At 44.3% G+C, this 23,117-nt stretch overlaps 1 protein-coding gene across 10 annotated transcripts; it reads left to right on the forward strand.

The window, feature by feature from the left end:
• Positions 1-39: 39 nt before the first annotated feature.
• wnk2 (WNK lysine deficient protein kinase 2) lies at positions 40-23,065 on the forward strand. Of its 10 annotated transcripts, XM_047583252.1 has the most exons (30): positions 40-486; positions 663-1,588; positions 5,288-5,460; positions 5,871-6,091; positions 6,815-6,972; positions 7,783-7,871; positions 8,092-8,311; positions 9,061-9,331; positions 10,094-10,401; positions 11,881-12,003; positions 12,470-12,502; positions 12,682-12,798; positions 12,968-13,390; positions 13,549-14,235; positions 14,537-14,586; positions 14,683-14,845; positions 14,933-15,049; positions 15,132-15,302; positions 15,462-15,504; positions 15,623-15,778; positions 15,921-16,792; positions 17,041-17,098; positions 17,235-17,299; positions 17,388-17,977; positions 18,085-18,317; positions 18,416-18,649; positions 18,829-18,927; positions 19,826-19,870; positions 19,989-20,314; positions 20,480-23,065. In XM_047583252.1, exons 2-30 carry the CDS (start codon positions 917-919, stop codon positions 20,774-20,776), a joined length of 7,014 nt encoding a protein of 2,337 aa, XP_047439208.1. In that variant the 5' UTR covers positions 40-486; positions 663-916; the 3' UTR covers positions 20,777-23,065. The 10 variants fall into 10 exon arrangements, 9 of the variants coding, with proteins under 9 accessions (XP_047439208.1, XP_047439207.1, XP_047439210.1 ...); XM_047583251.1 differs by having other exon boundaries at positions 40-1,588; XM_047583254.1 differs by having other exon boundaries at positions 40-1,588; positions 18,829-18,903.
• The last annotated feature ends 52 nt before the right edge of the window (positions 23,066-23,117 follow it).

Consider the following 23,117-nt stretch of genomic DNA (forward strand, 5'->3'; position numbering starts at 1 on the left):
GCGGACAGTGGTGTGGTCCACACAGCCCGTGTCAGGGGATGGCAAGGGTGCCGCCTAAAAGCGTGCCGAGTTATTGGATACGTGTTGTTGCTAGGGGCGTGGGTAGTGCCGTGAAATATTCCAGTTTCCTCAGACCTCCGCGAGATGGAATTTGGGAAGACAACAGTGTTATCAGTCGGACGAGAGATGCGCTGAGAGCTGTCTGCTCTCCAACCCGGGGCAAACTGTGCCGCAGTGAGGGCATAATCTGATAAGCGCGTCTATCCATCCTGCACTCTGCACCAGGACAACGCACGGGAGAGGAGAAGTACACGCGGATAGTTATAGTGACATTATGCTGAGGTCACACTTCTCGGAGCTGATTCAGACATTCACCCGGAACACCTGCTATTCATTTCAATCAGAGACAGCACGGGTGGATGTGTGTTTACAGGGGGTGGCTGCTGCGCACTTGGTCGTCCCGTGATGCGTCTGTGGAGGGGGCTGGTGCGTGGCTCGGTTTGAACATCCCTTCCCTTACCACTGCAGGCACACATCCCATTTTTATAGTTTGCGCTGGATCTTGGCTCTTATGCAATATGGAGGGAACTGATTTCGTGAGCTCATAGGTGGAAGTGGCAGTGACATCAGGCTTAACTCGAAATCTATGTGCTTTATTGCAGCAAGGTGGACCGGGGAGTGAGGTGGCCAGGAGCAATGCACGCATCCTCCGAGTTGGACATTTTGAGAGGATGCTGTATGTCATAAAGAAATTCAAGGCATCAGCCCATACATCCTGAGCTGGCGAACTGCGTCACTGCATGTGAGTGTTGCAGGTAGGCTGCAAACTCTCCCACCGCCGGGAGAGGAGCATGCGCTCATCATCATCCCCACACAATGTCGCCGGTAAGTAAGTGTCTATAACAGTTTAACGGGGATGGATTCGGTGGACGATTCAAGTAGTAAAGATCCGCCTCTGGGATCAACATTTTCCTCAGCACCTAATTTAGACTCGGACATTAATGCCAATGCCTGTAGGCCCGTGTATGAGAATGGCACCGACCACAATGTCAACATCCAAAACGCAGCCCTGCGAGGATCGAGCGACCCCAGCACGTACCCCTCCACGGACTACCAGGGGCTGATTCGCCAGAGATTCATCCGGCGCAGTCTGTGGGTGTCCGACTCCGAGGAGCAGCATGTGGACGCGTCGGAGTTTGTCAGCAGCAGCCCGGTGCTCAACATTGACCTGCGGACCATCGTTGATAGGACTCGGACCCGGGCATTACAGGGTGCCCGCCTCCAGGAGGCTTCCAGCACCGAGAGCCGGGTGGGCCTGAAAGACAGCGCCACAGAGAGCGCGAGCGCAGACCAGGAGAAGGGGGGCAGGAGCGAAACCGAGCCCAAGGCAGAGGTTGCGCCCTCAGATGTCACAGGTAAAGCCGGAAGTGACGAGAACGAAGAGGAGCCCGGGATGAAGGCTGTGTCCACCTCACCTGGGGGGCGTTTCCTCAAGTTTGACATTGAGTTAGGGAGAGGCTCCTTCAAGACCGTCTATAAGGGTCTGGACACCGACACCTGGGTCGAAGTAGCTTGGTGTGAACTCCAGGTGGGTATACTGGGTTTATTCAAGTCCAACAGCCTGATATTATCTTGTCTGTACAGGCCTCTTAGGACTCCATGAACATTTATTCTTGCCCGAAAAGGTCATCGTCCCAAAAAGGCCTTCAGTGAGCTGGGGTACTGTCTAACACTTAGTCCAGGGGTCTTTGGTGAGGTCCTGGGTCCCCGCAAACACAGGGCTAACTGATTCAACAGTAACTTCATTTGAAATGAAAAGAGTGCAGAAATAATTCCACACAAACACATGGAACGAATGGATATTTTGTCTTATTTTGATCATCCCCTCAAAGGTTCAGCCATGCCTCAGTTAGAGTTATTCTTTAATAATCAATAAGAAACACAGCTCAGCTTCAGGCTAAAATTAATCAATCAATGAGCAGTTACAGAAATTTGTATTATTTTTAAACAAAACAACAGTGTTTCATTTGATCTCATCATTCTCAGAATAATATTGCTGTTTCTAAACCCAGTTAAAATATGATGGAAGATGTAAGTACAGTATTGCTTACAAAGATGTCATGTGAAGGGAGTCTGTATATTCTCAGTATCCTCCTTATACATTATTGACCCCGAAGTGAATTGAATGAAGAGCTTCCTGATGTTTTCAGCCCCGTCAGCAGATGAACCAAATGACACTTTAATTAGTTTTAAATTTACCAGATTCTTTTTTTTTTTTTTTTAAAAAAACATTTTAGTACAAGACGATAAAGTGAACTCATAGCTTTATAGCAGTGACAGCTTGCTGTATGACTCATCAGTGTGTGTGATAATCTAATGATTAGTTAAGATGCTATCCATGTGATATACAGATTATCCTGCAGACAGACTTGTAGACGGTGGCTGCCCTTTCGGGGCTCAAAATGGGCTCAGCTTTTTTCAGTCTGTCCACAAATTATGTCTGGACAGACGAGACTCAAATTAGCTCAAATATTACGTTTGAAAGACGAACTATGATACTGCTGTCAGAACTGCTCCAGTCAAACAGCTGCTTTACATTTAGAGCAAATCACCTTACCAAATCCTAGCCAGTTCAGGCTGAGGCAGTGTGGTTAGTCGGCGTAATCTTCGTAACCTTTCGTCTGATCATTAAATTGTAACGAAAATAACACTTGCAAGGCAGGCAGCCTTATTTTATGGATTTAGTGCCGCTCAACAGGGAAGAGAGCTGATGCTCTTTTTGCCTTCCTGCTCTTGCAGAATCCAGGTTCACCATGTTGGCCCCCAGAGATTAACTAATCACAATCACAGCCCCACATCAATCAGCGTCAGAACTAGAATTAAATCACTATTACATTGTGCTTATCTCACAGCTTCTATTGGCAGCAAATATTTTCCTGTGAGGTCGAGTTCCGTGTTTAGTGAATGTTAGCATCGGGATATAACGTATATCTACTGACCTTCATAAGCATGTGAAACCTCATTCAGTCCTTCCAGAAGTCAGACTCTTATTAATGTAGCCGTTCAACAGCTGCTTGTCTCCCACTCAGTGGAAAAAGGCAGTCCTGACCAGGGCTCTTGGTAATGTATCGACGTTTGGTGAGATCCCACGCTTAAGCCTCCCTGCAGTTGTATTGAGGAGTACAACGTTTTGCTCATATTAAAATTGGGGTTTTGACTCTTTTTAATAAGAGATTATAGAGATTATTTTTGTTATGTGTCAGGAGGATAATCAACCACTGGGGACATTTTTTAACACATCTACACTATCAACAGAATATGTCCATCATAAGGCTAGTATGATGCACACCGACCTCTACATTAATTGCATATTTACAGCATGTGTGTGTGTATCTGTATCAGTGTGGCTGCCTGAGGTTCTTAAGGGAGATCTAATGATGATTCAACCGTTGTGTCCCCGGAGATGAGGCCGTGCCCTTCAAAGCTTCTGTGCCGGGGTAGCTCGCGCACAAAAGCTGCTGTAACTCACACGCTGGGCCTCTACTGTCTCTCTAAGTGTGTGTGTTCAGGGGTAAGACTAAGAATGAGACAGCAGAAAACAGAGATGCTCATACAAAGATTTATGAATGAGATCTTAAAAGAACAGGAGATGTTGCCTGATACCAAGAACAGACCGAGAGTCTTGTTTCATTTTTCCTCATAAAAGACGAGCAGATATCTTGAGGTGAACGTTGTTTTCCGGAAATTAGCAAAACCGCTAGAACGGCATGTCTAAGTCAAACTCCCAGACACTTTAACACCTTGACTTCTGTGTCTTACTGTTGTATTGTTGGCGATGGTCTTGTCTGATGGCTTAGTAATGAGTATTAAACACATATTTATATCCTGTGGTGTTACCACACAGATACGTCTGGAAAGCAAATCTTGCTGATTCAGCCCTCTGCACCAAGAGAAAGAGAGAAGAGAGAAAGGCTGGGTTTATCTAACGGCAGTGTGTAAGATGTGTATAAGTTAATGCGCATGAAAACAAGAGTCTTATATTTACGCTAAGGGAAGAATTGTACCCTCAACACACTGGATTAGATGCAAATATCAGTTCTTTGCTTAAATCTGCTTTAATGATGTCCCAGTAAAGCAGATTGTGTGTGGCCACACCCTGCTTCTCACTATAAAGCATCTTTGTTCATTTTAATGTAACCTACCCAGAAAATTGGAGCGATGGGACAAGCTGAAATATATTTGAGTTCAGTAAGAATCACGCTTCACAATGTTCAGTGTAATGTAAGACGCATCAGACTGCACACTGCATAGGTCAATAAGGGCTGTGAATGAAACCTGATTCCCCCAGCACCAGTCAATAATCAATGCCCTGAGTTGTGCAGTGGGTTACCGTGCATCCCAGACATTTAAAACACTAAAAGCAGACTAACTCTACCCACTCAAATGTAACAAATGTAGCTATAAGACGACAGGAGAGAAAGCCTGGAGGTCATGTAGCGTTTGTCGTGGCCACTAGGTTGTATGTATCCGTTATGCTGACTGGAGAGAAACAGAAATGTACAAGATGTTTGCAGTCAGCTGTTTTACTATTTATACAACAATTCAGGGAAGGCAGGGGCCAAAATATTGATCCAGTATACACTCACTTCGGCCTATATAATCAAAAGTGAAAGTTTTAAACTTCTTAAAACTTGTACACAGTAGCAATTGTTAGAGTTTTATCTTAATGCTTTTGGGCTGTGTGATTAAAAAAAAAAAAAAAAAACAATATCCTCAGGCTGCTGTTATGTGTTTTATTCACCAGTAGCACATTTGATATTTACAGATTAAAAATGTGATTAAAGCTCTAGTTTATCTCTCATGGCAGATGTGTCTGTCTCTGTATGGCAGATTAAATGAGGCTTTTATGTCTTAATCTGTCTTCTAAAAATGTGGAACAGATTCCACTTGTGGTTGTGTGTGTTTTAGTGGTATATGTTTTATGCATGGGGGTGTTAAAAGGAGTAAATGGTTCAGACCCCTATGTTTAGCCTTTCAAAATACCAGGGCTGTGTCCACTCTAAACACCAGCCATGGGCAATCCTAACAGAGCGTCATCCCTGAAGAGAACTAAATTTAAACAAACACTTAATCTGGTGATAATCGAGCCCTTCCGTCTTCCTCTACCACCCCTCAGACATGTTAAAATTGTATACAATCGCTGTTCTTCTCTGTTGATACAGATCTGAATACAGAAAAAAGTAGTGGACGGACTTAAAAACTTAACTGTCTTATCTTTTTTCCGCAGGAACGAAAACTGTCCAAAGTAGAGAGACAGAGGTTCAAAGAGGAGGCAGAGATGCTAAAGGCTCTCCAGCATCCCAACATTGTTCGATTTTATGACTTCTGGGAATCACCGGTGAAAGGGAAGAAGTGTATTGTTCTGGTGACAGAGCTAATGACCTCAGGGACACTAAAAACGTGAGTGTCAATGCAAAAAAATCATTTTCTAAAATGACCTTTCTGTTTGTCATATTACAGTGTGAAATATTTGTCTTGTCTCAAAATGTAATTACAAAAGCGAATTAATATAAAAATGAGTGAAGGCAAGAAAATGAGAAAAAGTTCTCTGTCAAGCAAAACTGGGGAAATTAGTTTGAGAACCGATTTTTAATTAGAGACACACTGTATTAACTGTGTTTATGCTGCTGATGCTTAATGAAAGCAGCCATGTTCAGCAACAAAGAAACGGCGAATTGGAAACATTTGAACAACCCAGAAGTTACCTGGGGCACAGACTTTAAGACATGACTTTATCATTCAGTGTGTTTAGATAGTTACTGGTGTGACCTAGAACATGTCCATCATGGTATCTTGTAATCTTCCCTCAGGTATCTGAAGCGCTTTAAAGTCATGAAGCCTAAGGTTCTAAGGAGCTGGTGCAGACAGATTCTCAAAGGCCTTCACTTCCTCCACACAAGGACTCCTCCGATCATCCACAGAGACCTCAAATGCGACAACATCTTCATCACTGGTCCTACAGGCTCTGTCAAAATTGGAGACCTGGGCCTGGCAACACTGAAGAGGGCCTCTTTTGCCAAAAGTGTTATTGGTTAGTCACCTTCTACTGTAGTTGCCACAAAACAGTTTTATCGTAACGGATTACGACATAATACAATTTAAGACGAACAATAAATGTTTTCTGACGTTCTTAGCAAAATACATTCCTAAGGCAATGAGTCATTAAGTCCAGTATATTATCTTATAATATGTTGTACTAATGATGGCCAGAGAACCGAAACAATGAACTGAAAGACAATAAAATGCTCCTTAAACTCTAGGGTTGCTGTAGGGTCGGATAATGACAACCGGGTGACAATTAAAGGCGTTATCATGACGAAGGACTCCTTTCACATACAAGCAGTCATTTAATCCATATGCAAATATTGATCATATCTGCTTAAATTAACTTGTTAATATATTTTGATGTAGAAATTTAAAAATGTTTTGTAGATTATTTAAAATATTCCTAGCTCTCATTTTCTGTCTATATTCACATTTCCATGCTACGGACAATGACTTGTTCCTTCCAGGTGCTCAGTTTTATGCTATAGGAATATCTTCAGCAGCCCCAACAGTTCTCATTGCATCTGCTTTTATGTTATTTTCTCAAAGTCACAAAACACACCTAACCTCATATTATTTTTCACGTGAGTAATTACAAAACTCCTGGAATCGTGACTTGCACAGGCATATTGAGTTTCTGATACTGATCCCACTGAAACAGAGAGAAACACCGATAACCACGTTGAGTTTGTAATTTATCACCCTCCAGGCACTCCAGAGTTCATGGCCCCGGAGATGTATGAGGAGCATTATGACGAAGCGGTGGATGTCTACGCCTTTGGGATGTGCATGTTAGAGATGGCCACCTCAGAGTACCCTTACTCCGAGTGTCAGAATGCTGCTCAGATCTACCGCAAAGTCACCAGCGTGAGTTCAAGTTTAAGACTCTTAAATCCTGTTACGCTTATTATGCTCTTCAAGTCAAATCCAGCTTGTGCAGCACAAACTGAATTTCTTACTAGTTCTTAATCATTATTATATAAAATAAATTATATTAAACACATCATTTCCCGGTCCCAAATTGATGGTTGGATTAGGAAACAAGGGTTTGCAACTAATTATTAATAATACAAATTAATATTTTAATTAATTAATTAATAATTATGTTAACGTTCATATCTAGACTGCATAGAGGTCAGGGCACAACCACTACTCCGTTTAGAGTGATAAAACATCATAACAAAAACCTAATAATATCAATAAATCAGCCAGAATGCTAAATACTAAATAATACTAAATAATAAACTATTAAAGTACTGTATAAAGCAAAAAAAACAAAACAAATGGCAATAGCTAACTAAAATGCTAAATGTAACAGTAAGTCAGGTAAATTTAGCAAACTAGCTCAACATTATATAGTTAATGCTCAGTGTTTATCTTTAGCTATATTAGCCACAATGCTATGCCAAAGCACATGTAGCAGGGATGTATTTCACTGCTTCTGATTTAAACGTTTCATTTTAACAACCTTAGTCTTTTCCAGAACTTCAAAATTACACGAGCACACAGCAGCAGTAGCAGCTCACTAATCCCCAGAGCTGAGGCGTCTGGTAGAAAATGTGTTTTAGACAGTCTGCAATTAGTGTTCTTTAACGCTGCAGACGGGTTTTCTTCCCCTCTGTTATGCCGTCGTGCCCTCGATGAGCTGAGACATGTCCATGCTGCTTTGTTTTTCAGGGGGTAAAACCTGCCAGCTACGGAAAAGTCGGTGACCCAGAAATTAAGGAAATAATAGGGGAGTGTATCTGTCACAGGTGGGAAGAAAGGTAAGTAGGCCAGGACCTTCAACACATTTTGTGTTCATGGTGGCAGACGTTGACCCTGATCTTAAAGTTGTGTTGTTGTGTTTTTGCTCCTGCTGGGTGACGTCAGACATTGTTGCCTTTGTTTGGCTTTGACACGGTTCCTCCTCTGTTTTGCATCACATTTAACTGCCACAGTGCCTTGCCGCTCGGGTTAGTAGCAGGTGTGTTTATTCCCCTGCAGGTACTCCATCAAGGACCTCCTGAATCACGCCTTCTTTGCAGAGGACACGGGCGTGAGGGTGGAGCTTAACGAAGAAGACGATGGCAAGAAGTCATCGATTGCTCTAAAGCTGTGGGTTGAAGATCCTAAAAAGCTGAAAGGGAAATACAAAGACACGGGTGCCATTGAGTTTAGCTTTGACTTGGTGAACGAGGTCCCAGAAGTTGTAGCCCAAGAAATGGTAAATGTTTTCTGAAATGGTCTTTGTATTTTGTGAATATTAAAAACAGACAATATTTGTGGAATTTACTTTACTTTCACACCATCAGATGTTAATTTTACAGAGTGGCAGGCAATTAGAGGTCTGAAGCTAGATGTTGCAAGCACAGGGTGTATCTGCTTTTCTTCAGACAGCTTTAGATGTCTCAGCTCTAAGGATCTTTTGTCACATCGGTCTTATTTCTTGCAAGTGTCTGCTATAATGAATGAAACACTACAAAAATAGCTAGAATTTAGTCTGTAAGGAGTAACCATAGCAACAATAGCTATCTATTAACTCTTGTGACTGGTGATTTGAAGACAGATTGTCTGTGGCTGTGCTCAGCATAATAACACACACTGATGCGGGAAATGATATGCCTTTATTATTGCTGTACTTATGTATTGTCATTCCATTACACAGTAAGGTAATAATGCAGCCATGTTTACGCTGGAACACAATCTTGGTCTCTTTTAATTAGGCCTGATCCAAATTGGAGTTGGTTAGTGGTCTTCCTTGTAATGAGGCTCGAGGCATGTTCTGTATTGATTGAAACTTAAGCTACTGAATGATTCGTCTTTACTCTTCGATGCAAATGTATGGAAAGACAGGACAAGGTGTTTCTTTGTGATTCAGGAGAAGGAAATGTGTATTTATGATATGAGGCATTGAGTGACGACCATGACTTCTGTCATTCTGTATTAATGGGGTATCTTTGCCGTATCTCGTAGGTGGAATCAGGTTTTTTCCTGGACTGCGATGTGAAGATAGTGGGGAAGTCCATCCGAGACCGCGTGGCTCTCATTAAGTGGAGGAGGGAGCGGACTGTCTCACCCACTGGAAATGGTGAGGCAGTTGTGAAGAAGAGGCAGCAGAACCTGTTACAGGTGCCCAGTACCGGCATACCACAAGGAACCACAGTAGCCCCCACAGATTATGAGGACCAAGAGGCGGAGCAGCAGACGCTGATCTGCACTGTGCCTACTACCACGTCTACCACATGTAAGAAACTATAACTACAGTAATTCATAAATACTGTATATGGAAAATCTCTCAGCCTCAGTGTCTGTGGATTAATGGAACCGCTGTTAAAACCCTGCCAGCTCCAGGGAAATGACACAAGCTACAGATTAAAGTGTAAGAGAGAAATATACCGATTAGCCATAACATTATTAAGGTCTCCCTTAATGGGGGCCTTATGGTTGAGGGGAGGGGCCTCTATGGGTCATCCCACAGAATCAGTCTGGGATCTAGTGAATTTGGTGAATCTGCTACCATGAAGGAGTGTCATTGCTCTGGGGTTAATTGTCACAAGATGGTCAATGTTATTTACTTTGCCTGTTCGAGTCTATAATGTTATGCCTGATCTGTGTAGATGAAATGTGCCTGCAGTGTCTGAAAGGCACCAATTTAAAACAATCAAACTTCGGCTTTTAAATTTTAATAAGATTCTACTCCAGTGTCTCCTTCTCCCCCGTCCTTCCTTAGTGTCTGTCTTGCCTGCAGATGGCATTATGATGAACTTTAAGGCTTTAATGATCCACAAGAGGAAATTGCTTGGTCATAGTAGCTTAGTTGTTACAAAAAGGCTGTTAACTGTTATACAGCTGAATAGAATAATGTAAAAAAGTTCTGTAATATACACTGTGGGAGCAGAGCTGAATCAGTATGCTCGCTCTCTCTCTCTTTATATATATATATATATATATATATATATATATATATATGTACATAATTTATTTATTATTTACTCTATTGTTACAGCTGACAGTGGAGTGAGCTCTACCATGCAATTAGATGACCTGAACAGTCAGCAGAATGGCACGTACCAGTCGCTTCCAGAGCCCGTTTCCACAGCTCAGACGGTCTACAGTCCTCCGGCACAGGCTGACCCTCAGCTGCACCAGCGTCCCTACCAGCAACCTGCAGCACAGGCCTCACACGAAAACTACACACAAGCATCCATTCAGTTACACCAGGGCGCCTACCAGCAAGCCACAGGTCAGCTGCATCCTGGGACCTTTCAACAACCTGCAGCACCACTGCACCAGGGGCCTTATCAATGTCAAACAGTGAGTACATGCAGAATATCACTTCCATCTTAGCTTAGATTTTCCTTTCTAAATCTTTCCTTTTTTTTTTTGAAATAATCATGTTTTGATTTTCTTTTTTGGAATGATGCCTGATCAGCGTCACTACAGTGAACCCTTTGTATGCCAAGAGAACCTGCTCATCACTGAGAGCACAGTGTGTCTTAGGCGTGGCAGCGCCTCCTTGGTTGAGATGTTACAGTGTAGGACACACTCTGTCACTAAAACAGTGACTCCAAGTTTCTGCCTGTGTCCATTACAGGATCCGGCATCAAGAAATAGCACAGAGAGTCTTTGCTCTAACTCCGCTCAGAATCAGTCATTATTACCTCCTTTCTTGTCCCCGCATCAACACTCTCATCATGACTCAGCAAGTAATTTCGATTCACCTCACCTTCCCCTAAATTTACAACCTCCCTCAGAGCAGCGTCTGAGCGCCCCACACAGCCCACAGCCCCGTCACCGCTGCAATGCTTGCATGTCTCTCATCCTCAAGGACAGGACAAAGGGAGGCGGATCCCTAGGACAGACACACAAACGCACTTTCGCCACATCCACCCAGTTCACTCCAGTCTCAAAGTCCGCCTCGCCCACATCTCCTGGTCAATCAAGGTCTCCTCCGAGCACTCTAACGCCCCTTTTGGCCTCACCCGCTACCCCATCATCGAACAATCTGCCGACACCGGTGAATTCACCTTTACGTCGGAGTTTGTATGAAGGTGGAGGAGATCTCACACTTCTCAACTACTGTCTCCATCACATTATCAGTCGCAGGACCAGTTCGCCCACCCTCTCTGATAGAGGAGGCACTAGTCATCCAGTGAACAGCCATGGGGATGCTGGGGGTATTAGTTCCTCAGTAGTCGAGAATATGTGCAAGAGTCAGAGCCTGGATGTCCCGCTCTGCCGTGCTCCAAATCTGGACAGGAACCCGGTGTTATCCTCACATTACTACGAAGGCAGACAAGATCCACTGGTAGGTTAGAGTAGGAGAACTCATGTAGGCTAAATACTGCCGTAGCTGCAGCTTGCTCTATCTGTCATGATATTGTCAGCTGCATTAATCGTTTGTCCATACATACACTACCAGTTAAAGGTTTGGACACACTCACTCACTGAACTGAATGAGAAGGTGTGTCCAAACCTTTGACTGGCAGTGTATGTTAACAACAAGATCACACTGCTGCTGAATCCGTTTCAATCCCCACATGCTTCTGCGCCACAGTGAATTGCAATGAATGGGTGGGTAATGCCGCAACTTCCCATCTCCGTTTTAATCCCCATTAATGTACCACTAGCAGTTTCCTACTGCTAGAACCACCCCTCTGCACTCCCTGTTTAGTTACTGGCCTTGCTTCGACACACTAAACCTCGAGCTTTCATTTCCGAAAGGGATATTCAGTCTTAAAGTGTAGACACAGGCTTCAATAATAGCAGTCTCTCCTATGTGTCTCTTGACAGACAGTTTCTGCTCCACCTGCTCCAGCCCCTACCGTGCACCAGAGTAGACAGACAGCACAGAGCTTTTCAGCTGCAGCCCCGACTCTGCAGACACAGCTTACTGCCCAACCCAGCCAGGAGCAGGTACTGCATGCATTTAACAGTGGCAGACTCTGGAAGCCTCTGTAATGAGACACAAAAAAGTAGACTGAGGAAGTTTGGAAGTAACCTCACTGCAGGCCACTCAGCTGCCTGGTTAGGTTATATACAAGCAGGAGTGTTTGGAACGCTGCCTGATCTTAAAAAAAAAAAAAAAAATAGCAGATGACTTGGCATGTTTGGGATGTTGAGTAGTTGTATGCCTGCTGGCTACTCTACTTTGGCTCTAATTTATTTACAAAAAAAAATGAAGCTCGCAGGAAGTTAATGTGCACTTTAATTAGTTGCACCAGCTATGTGAGATCATACCAGTTGAGTGTTGTGTGTGAGGTGTGTTAACAGTGTGTCTGATTCCCACTTCTGCGCTATACGTGTACTGTATTTCATGTGCGTGTGCGTATGGGAATGCCTATTTATGTGGTTTTGTTTCCTTCCCATTTGTCTCTCTCAGTGCCATCTCCAACCAGCTGCTATCCTGCCTCAGGTAGAGCAGTACACTGCAAAGCACAGAATAACCGAATCACAAAGTAAAGCTCACTCATATCAAAGTGGAGCTTTTGTAAATTAATATTCGTTTAAGGAACTAGTTTGTTTTTCCAATTCAAAATTTATACTGTCAAAGTAAAATAAAAAAACAAACAGTTGTTTGATTTCCTTCCTTAGCTGGTATCTGCTGACCAGCCTGCATCTCACCTGAGCCCTCCTGATCCATCTACCAGTTTTCCACAGTCAGTCTCCAGTGCTCCTCCCCCTCTTCTGCCCCTGCAGATCACCACACAGGTGTGTTCTAGTAAAATTAGAAACACAACAACAAATTGAAGACCAACGGTGCAAACATCCTGCAAAATGTAAAATTTACAGGGTTAAGTTGTACATAAGGCATGTGGGAATATTATTTCTTCCGTCTGGTCTTTGTTCATTTTGTATCATTTTCCCTTTTTTTCCCCAGTTTTCCTCACCATATCCCGTTTTTCAAACAGGGGGCCACAAGCCCCCTCCCTTCTCCCCAGCTCCTCTGCCATCTGCCTACAGCAGCGGTGACCCCCCTATATCTAGCTCCTACTACTCACCTTCACCTCAGCATTACTCCCTTACCCTGACAACCCATGCTCCGTTGCCCTCTGTACCTACTCTCGGCACCCCTCAGACTCCTCTGTCCACACCTCAACATGCGCCCTGCGCGGCACACCCTATTCCACTTCTTACCATGGCCATGTCCCCTGCAATGCTACAGCAGCAGGCTGGCCCTCCCATATCTCAGCCAAACCTCTGTAGTTTCCATTCCACCCATCCCTTACCTCTCTCTCAGGTACAACCCACCCCATATCCCGCCCCCAACCCTGAGCAGGAACTGGCTGAGCAGCCTGTCCAGGTGAATATTTGACTCAGTTCTCACTGTAAGGTGGCATTGTATCTTAACCCGTGGTATAATGGATGCATGCCGGGCATGCGTGTGGGGATTTAGAGGTAAAAAAGTACTTGTATTAACTGGTGAACGAATCTTTAAATGTGCCTGTTTCCCCTGCTTAGGCGATCGCTCCACAAGGGACTTCGGAAGATGCCCAGCTATTGGCTTCAGTCCACCCCGTCCTGCATGGTCTTCAGACACCTGTCTGGAGAAGTGGAACAGATACAGAAACTACAGCAGCCGGTCTGGACATAGCTGTAGCTCCCACAGTTTCAGTTCCACTCCCAGCCCCAGCCTCAATCTCAGTCTCAACCACAGCCCAAGTTGAAAGTCAAGCTCCAGTACAAACTCCGGCTTTGATGCGAGCACAAACCCAACCTCCAGTCCCTGGTCCAGGTAAAGCTGCAGCCATGCCTCAAACCCCACCCTCAGCGCTTCTTACAGCTCCAGCCCCGGTCCCAGTGCAGGCTCCATCTGCAGCCCAAATTCAAGCACCGGTATCTGCATCAGGTGCTGCTTTAGAACAAGCTAAAGTCTCCTCTGTAAGCTCAGACACACCCTCAGCTATGGGTAAACCCCAACTCCCAGTCCAAAGTTTGGCCTCAGGCCTGATTCCTGTCAGTCTTTCAGCATCAGTCCACTCTGCAGCCCCTCCTCCAGCTCCTGTCGCAGTTTCAGTCCCAGCTCCAGTTCTGCAGCCTGCTGGCATCCAGACAGTCTCAGTGCCTGAGTGTGCCAGCCTGGCCACAACTCAGCAAAACATGGAGGCGACATCTGCATCCAGCACCCTTCAACAAGAGCCCTTAGAGGTAGGAGTGATTTGAGGGTAATACATAAAATTACTATCAAATATGAATATAAGATATTCATTTACACACCAAATTCACACTGTCTGCTTTTCAAATCACATTCACATCAGTTGTATATTTTCATCATGAAAGCAGATGCTTCTTCTTAGTTTAACATAACATACTGCACGTCTTTAGTTTCACAAACTAAGAGCAAACAGTAAAACTATACAATAACTTGTATTACTTAGTTGTGCACTAATTAAATCTGTGTACAATAAAACCTTTACCAATGTCCTCTAAATACTTTTCACTTCGACAGGATGTGTTTCGAGACAAACCAGTATCTCTGCCCAGTTACGCTTATGACAGGTGTGTGTCCAAGTTTTCAGGCCTTTACAGATTCTGTTCTCTTTTATAGAGACAAACGTAGAGGTGATGATGTGTTTTCAACCTTCCCTTTCATAGCCTCAACTCTGATGTAGCATCTGGTAAGGAAACAAGTGATGGCTACGACAGCTTGGCCAGTGGGGGCAAGGGCGATGGAAAACCCAGAAAACACCACCGCAAGTCTGCCCGTACACGTTCCAGGCAAGAAAAGACCAGCAAACCCAAACTGAGCATGCTCAATGTGAGTCCTGGTGTGTTTTGTGGCAATTTACACCTTCTTGAAGTGTTTCATGTTTCTGATTGTAAAGCGTCAATGCTGCCTCCCCAGGTTTGTAACACTGGCGATAAAATGGTCGAATGCCAGCTGGAGACTCACAACCACAAAATGGTGACATTTAAATTTGATCTGGACGGGGATGCTCCAGAGGAAATTGCCACTTACATGGTTAGTTCAGTCTTTCACCGTTTTCCTTTACTGTCTCATCTATTGGATGTATTTCTGACACGGTTTAACATCGTTGGAACAGGTTGAGAATGGCTTCATCCTGCTGTTAGAGAAGGAGATTTTCATTGATCAGCTGAAGGACATCGTGGATAAAGCTGAGGATATGCTGAATGAAGACATGGAGGGTGAAAGGGACACAGGGTTGAGCTGCAGTCCTCTTAAATGCCAGACGTCTGAAGGGCTAGCAGGGGAGGTAAAAGCACTGAGATAGCTGTACAAATAACATTTTAGATACTTATCCATAGATTGAGAAATGAGCAGAAGCCTGTTTGTGAACATTGGTAGAAGCAATTTAATAGAGAGTGAGCAGTTTGCATATTTATCTTGCTCGCGTCTGTACATCTCTCTGTAGAGTCAGCAGCCTGGAGCACCACAGCCTGTCTATCAGCAGAACGGTAAAGCAATATCCCCTTATAAAAACTCATGAAAACGCATCTACATCCATGTCTGGTAAAACCCTTTTAAAATGTCCTTTGAACGTTTGTGGTGAATTTCTGAACTCTTGGCTTGCAGTTCTTCACACGGGAAAGAGGTGGTTCATAATCTGCCCAGTAGAGGAGACGCCCACATCCAGTCAGGAGACCCCTTCTGATGGGACAGCTACGCAGTCACCTGGGAGCTCAGGCACTACCCAGCCTGCTGACGGTGGCACTGCAAGGCCCTCCAGAGGTGACTTTGTTTCTACAGAGCAGTTTCAGCATAATTTCTTGCAAATTGGTGGAGCAGTAGCACTATCTTGTGGCAGCTCAATGAAAAACTTTTGGGACCTCATGATGTTTTTGCTCATCTTCATATTTCCCTTCTGTTATAGAAGAAGGTTCATCCTCCACAATGTCTGGTGGAAGTGGAGGCTTTTCTTATGACGTGTATGGATTCTGCAGTCCTCCAATCACGTCCAACACAGACCCGCTCCTCTTGGCAACTCTGTCACCTCCCGTGTCTGCACCCCCGACTCTCCAATCAGTGTCATCAGTGGAGCCTGCTGGCGGTCCAGTGCAGCCTAGTGTGCATCAGGCTCAACCAACCAAAGCCCAAACCTTACCCCCGTCTTCCCCCAGTACATCTTTTCCAGTGGAAGATCCGCAGGGATCCCCTCTTGGCCCCATCTCGCCGGTCCATGCAGCTCAGCAGATGCCTGATATGACACGGCCTGTTTCTATCACTGACGAGGTGCCCTGCTGCCCTCTGGTCATGCCCTTATCTCTGGATGTGAGTACTTCGCAGGCCGGATCTCCACTCACTCCTCTTCCCCTCCAGGAGCCAGGTTCAGCCAAAGAGCCGCCATCTCTGCCCTACGCTCCTTCAGCACGGAGCGAGCGGCCGCAGCAGCCCGTGGTGCTCCACCAACCTTTTCCCACTGTGGGAGGGACCAAAGTGTCCTCATTACCCCAAAGTCCTGCGCCATCCCAGCACGGCACGGGGCCCAATGAGTCAGATGGTGAAGGCCGACTGGGCCGTGGCGGCTTTGTGGACAGTACTATAAAAACTCTAGATGAAAAACTAAGGAATTTACTCTACCAGGAATATGCTCCCATGTATCCGTCGGGCAGTGCCGCGGAGACGCCAGGATCCTGCACAGAGTACATCCAGTCTCCTCCTGGTCCAGACAGCGCCGCAGGAGGGTCGGGAAACAGCACACCAGGGCCGATAGCGGAGGGACGCTACAGGGCAGGAGAACAGCTGGTAAATATAATAACACTTTCTGCCATTCCTTGCTGGGGTTACGACTTTGCATGATATATGTCAGATACATTCCAAATATAATGTACTATAATGTATCATTTTGATGCGTGGTTTAGACGTATAAGGTGTAAACATTTTGACTTCAGTATAAAATATTTAGTTAAATGTTCCTGTTATTTATCACTGGTCCATTATTCATTTTCTCATGTGTCATTTTTCTTCATCTCTCCTCCTCTCATCAATATGAGCCCCAAATTCCAGAGAGAATGGATAGTTTGAGCACACTGAGTGACTCAGCCGTGTGTGGTATGTACAACATCAGTCCTATGCAACTGGCATTATTCTTTTATTTTTTTTAAACTAACTTCTAACTAGTTTACTTAACATGTTAGCTCATTTCTGCAGTGGCACAGTATTCAGTGTTATGGAAATTTTCCTGCAGCTTCCCTGTCGAGAAGACACTTCCCTCACTCTGCTTCCTGTTCTGGAACAAGAGGACGATTTAAGGTACGAAAATGAGACAATAAAAAAAGGTGAAAGGTGGAACATTGCATTTGTGTGGCTGTATGCTCAGTCTGAACTTTGCTCTTGGCAGATAATTTCTGTCCCTCCTGAAGTGGCCAATAGGCGAGATGTGAAGCAAAGGAGCTGGAGCAGTGCTGCCTCACCGGCGCACCCTGTAGGATACAGTGGGGAGCACGTTCAAGCCGAGGCCATGGTTACCTCCACCACCATCGGGCGCTTCTCTGTGGTGAGCACTGAAGATGACATAACACAGAGGACACGTTGCAGCCGCTACTCTGCCCCACCTGATTTCTACCTAGACACACCTCCTTCCACGGCCAAGCGGGGCTCCCTGCCTCGCGCTCTCACCTCCACCTCTGTCCCCGTGGATGTCACGGTCCATGCGCGCTTCCTCTCCTCAGACTCTGGGGCTGAGAGCAGTCCTGCGAAGCTGGCCTCTGCCACGCCGTCTCATCACCCTCGCTCTGAGCGCAGAGGAAGCGACCTTATGAAGAGGGCCGTGGCCTTTCTCCGTCGTTCCGGCCGTAGCAGCAGCGTGCAGAGCTCTGACTCACCCAGCAGACATGGGGGTGTGCACGGCTCAGCCTACGCCAGCAGCGATAACGACTCAGAGATGGAGGACTCAGACATAAAGAAGGAGCTGCAGAGACTCAGGGAGAAGTGAGCATATCTTGAGGCTTACTCATGTACTTTATGTTTATAAAAAATGTGTTGTGATTTAACTTGGAAGTGATCGGTGATCAGTGTTCCTTCCTCCATCACCCCAGACATCTGAGGGAGATCTCAGAGCTGCAGGCGCATCAGCGGGGGGAAGTAGAGCTACTTTATCGCAGGCTTGGTAAGGCTCCTCCTCCTGGCCTGGGTCTTTCACACTCTGCACCACACGCCAGCCGTAGGAAGAGGTCCAGCAAGCACAGGCTGAAGCCAGGCAAACTTCTCAGCCCTCTGGTTCAGCAGTTCCGAAATGTCACAACCAAAACCAGTGACACCAGCAGATCCAGTGGGTGCTTTTTAAAAATCTATGTGTTAAAAGTTAAATATTTTCAGCCAGAATTAGAAAAACCTCATTTTCATGTTTGTGTGTGTGTGTGTGCCCAGGTGCTACGGGTGCAGGTGAGCCAACAGTGAGCTTGAATGGTTCCCCAGCCAAAGGCTCCTTCCCGACTCACAGCAGGGCGCGGTCCTGCACCAGCCACCTCCCGAGCTCGACCTCTGAGCCGGTGCAGACTCAGCAGCCCTGTTCTCTTAAGGGCTCTTTGTCATCTGACAATATTTATGCCGGAGCTGGACTGCACGGACATGGCACTGGCACACAAGCACCCCCAGGACAAGGTACCTTCCACATCTCACAACAGAACACCTTAGCCGAACCATCTTTCCGGTAGTATCAGCTGGTAAACTGCTAGATTCCCTGGAGAAGCAATAATGGTGGTGTTTTGTTCAGTAGTATTGGGTATTTTAATGTGTGCTCTTACCTGTCGTCTCCCTCCCTTGATTATGCTCCTCTACAGGCTGGTCTAATTACCCTCAACCATCTGAGAGAGTGACCTATAAATCCAGTAGCAAACCACGAGCTAGATTTCTCAGTGGGCCTGTGTCTTTATCTATCTGTTTGTATCTCTTCTCTTCCCGCATAGCTTCACATTTTTGTTTTCCATGTTTTCAATTTATTAACATTTAGCTCACAGATTTTTTTTTTCTTCTTCTGTTGTTTGTCAAAATACTCTGTGACACAGCTGGATTTTTGTTGCTTTGCTTCACCCTTATGACTTGACCTGTTACTGTATTATTGCGTTATATCGGAAATATATTGCTTAAACACATTGCTTATTCAAACCCCCAAGGAGCTAAGCTTGTTATTAAAAATATAAACTTTTGACTCAATGAAAGCTTTCACCTTTTCAATTTAATTTTCACAAGATTACTTCAAGAACTCGGCACAATTTTGCAACTTCGCGCAGTTTCCAATTCAGTAGCTGTCAGTTCATTCTGCTCATTATTTCCTCTTTATTGGACCACTTGTCCCCATTTTTATACGAGGTTTGGATAATCAACGTTCATATTAATAGTGTCACTGACTTACATTTCAAGTGTCTCTGATTGATACTTGTGCTCTTTGTCCACCCTTTATCATCAACGATATCACATCTTACCTGACTTGCATTAGCAGGAGATGGGTTTCTGCATGCCACATGCATCCCAGTCAACAACAAGTTGTGTTATGGCTCATTTCTTTTTAATTTCTCTCTCTCGTCTTTTATCTCTGTCTCTCTAATACTCTCCCATACGCTGCACTTTGATATGGCTCTTGTATGGAGCACATGCATGATTTTCTTATGGCACATGGCCTGCTCTGTATCAGGGGACTGATTGCTTTCCCCATATGGTTTGTTCCTTTGTTTTGTGGCAGTATTCAATAGTTTTGTTTTGCACTGCATCTTTTGCACTGAACATTCTCACCAGTGAATGGGAAAAAGCATTTGGTATAAAGTATTTTCTGTCTTGTAGGGACAACACTGAAGCGGCTGTGTCTTGGCAAAGAGCGCGGCAGCAGTACGTAGATTTACAGCGTCTCACTAAAAATAGAATCATGAAGCGTATATCAAACATGGTATCACAGAAGATAGATATATATGTGTGTGTGTGTGTGTGTGTGTGTGTGTGTTCTCAGGGGCTGGAGCAGCAGCGTCGGGAGCTTTCAATCAACCACAGCAGTATCCCACCGGAGTCACACCTCCACCCCATCAGCCAGTGATTGGCCTTGCTCAAGCTCAGGCCAACAACAGCAACAATAAAACAGGCACATATAGTGGCACAATAATGAGCGGCAATGACAACAACCTGCCTGAGGACTTGCAGCGTCTGATGGATGACTGGGCCAGGGAGGTTCTCATTGTCACCCAACGGTCGCGCACGAACTCTCTGAGTATCAGTGGACAGCAGCTTTGGGATCAGGTGGTGCCTCAAGCACAGGAGCAGCTTGCTGGCACTTCAGATGTGAGTTGTGTGGTTCATAATACATATTACATAATATTACATAATATCAGCACATTCTCTACGATTATTATTGGATGCCGGCATAGTCTCTAAAGCTTTGTTTTAGCACTTCACTAGCAAAAGCGTTCTGTGTAATATTTACCTGCCATTATGTAACCCTTTTAGGTATCACCGTGGACAGCCCAAGGTCCAGAGGCCTGCAGCCTGCCCATGTCATGGTCTGACAGCCCAGGGTCAACATTGTTGACCAGCTCCTCCACAGTGCCCCATCCTGGTCATCAGCTACACTCTCCCACTTCGTTCAGGGCCTCACCTCTCTCTATTAGCCAGTGGCCTGGGTTTCTCTTTCCCCTTCCTTCAGGAGTTTTTGCCTTTCCTGCTGTGCCCTCAGCCCAGGACGCCCACAACCATATCCCAGCTTCATCACAACAGCCGGCCGACCCCAAAGCAAGGACTCTGTAATCTGAGTAGCATTGTGTCTTCCAACTCTGTTACCAAAAAGATATCTCATTATAGTTCTAGTCAATCTTCTGTGCATATAGTGTATATATTTAACCAGCATGTATGTAACCATATGTACATACTCATCTCCATTCTTGAGTTTTATGTTCTTTGTTTAATTTGCATCAACATACCTCATGTTCATTTACAGTACCTAATCCTTGATTGTGGTCTGTTCTTAGTTGAAAAATGTATAATTAGCCCGATCAGGCTCGACAGTGCAGATATTTCTTTTATGTATGAACATTGTCACTCACTGAATGCACATAATGTACTTCATTCATGTGTTCATGTACATGAATAGTTGTGTTGCCCACATCACCCCCATATAGATGTGTGTGTGTGTGTGTGTGTGTGTGTGTGTGTGTGTGTGTGTGTGTGTGTGTGTGTGCATAAATGAATTTTGATTGGTCTGTACATAGCTCCTGTGTTTGTACAGTTACCATTAGAAAATAGGTTGGTGCTGCAGCTATTTGTCTTAATGCAACACCTTATTAGCCACCACCATGCCATCACTGTGAAGACTTGACATCCTGGTCACTAGGGCCAGTTGCTTTACTCTGCTCTCTCAGTCCAAGGATAGGTTTCATTCTTCATCGATGAAATGCTTCCAGCACAAGCGCTTGAAATATCCTTAAGAGATTTGAATGAACTTGAACTTTATCTTCAGGTGAAGAAAACACCTGTGAGAGTGCCTTGAATTGTAGTTTTGTGAAGACAAGCATTTAGATTCAAAACTGACACACGATATTCTATATATACATATATGCGTTCACCTTCACAGATAAATTATGTGATTTGAATTATGAATGTGGATTAAAACATATTTAATTTCACAAGAAAACACAAATAAACACTATAATCCGGTGTTACAGTTCACTAAATATCAGAGATTGTAAAAATGCATAAATATCCAAAACTGAATTAGGTACTATCATATATTTCCTGTAGGTTTTTACCTGTTCACTGTTGTGGGATTGCTCTTCCATCTGCACCGCAGCCTGCATGAATACTCTGATATTCTGAATGTGCACAGGTTGATGCAGTGAGATACAGGAGGACATTGTTAGGAGAAAGTGGCACTGACACAATGTGACAAGGAGGGCTGAAGGACTCAGCGAATGACTCGATATCATAATCATCCCATACCTCTAATAATGCAGTCTGTAGCTTTACATATTGTTGCCTTTGTGGTTTTTAAGAGATTACTGTGAGGTTGGTTGTTGATTGTTAAATGCTGACGATATGAGGATGTTAGAGGCGTATTAAGAATGTGAATTACAGAGAAGCCACAACATGTCTATGTGCGACGCATAGGTTTTTTAAATCATGTTTATTAGATGCTGCCCTCATAACATCTTCTGCCTCATATGACAAATTATATGTATTAAGGCTGACTTAATTCAAAGATCTCCAACAAATATTATGCTTTCACTGCTATTTACAGCCTCAAAAAAAACAACTCACTTTCAACATGTATATTTCTTGCGTAACGTATATAACGCCCTGAGAATAATTTGTTGAATGCATTGTTTGCTCAGTGCAGTTTGTGATGACTGAATTCAACGAAACTGCTTTTGATCCCCCTATGGTTTCTGTTTTTGAGTGTGTACAGTAGTCTATTTAGTATTGCCCTTTGAAAGAGTTTTGGACGCCACAGGAGACAAATTCAGAAAAAAATGTTTCTCGGAATGTAAAGGCCAGATATGTAGTGACTTACAGGTTTTGTATGGTCAAAGTAAAAGAAATTTAGATGAAAGCTAAATTTCCCACGACGCCCTCTGTGACAGTATCTCATCACTGTTATTTTTTCAAACTTTAAGAAAAATATTTCCAGAGCCACAGAGGATATCACTCAACAGTTTTTCGCAGAATAAGTGGTGATGAGCAATCTGAACTTTAAGGTTGAAATCAGTAGAGTGCCCCTTTAAAATCAATCCTATGTTTGCACAGTTTGAAAATACGTTGAAACTGTTCTGTTTCTGGCAGAATTTCTTAAGTAAAGGTTTTTTTTTTGTAGGATTTCTCCTATGCAGTTTTTTTCTTGTCGTTTGTTTTGTTTGTGCTTTACACGGTAACCTCGGTCTTTAATCTCTTTAATGCTTGTAATGGAAGCTACGTGTGTGATTGCTTTTTGCCTGCTGTATCACCTGTTTTCCTAGCACTTTCCTGACCTCGTCAGATCGGTACTCTCTCAAAAAAGATGTACATACTTGAAGACATAAATAATAAATTCATTTTTGCTCGACACAAATGTTAGTCACATACTTTCAGTGGCAGTGCATGCAGGACTTGGAAGCCT

The sequence above is a fragment of the Mugil cephalus genome, chromosome 4 (genome assembly GCF_022458985.1).
Source record: "Mugil cephalus isolate CIBA_MC_2020 chromosome 4, CIBA_Mcephalus_1.1, whole genome shotgun sequence".
Taxonomy (NCBI): Eukaryota; Metazoa; Chordata; class Actinopteri; order Mugiliformes; family Mugilidae; genus Mugil; species Mugil cephalus.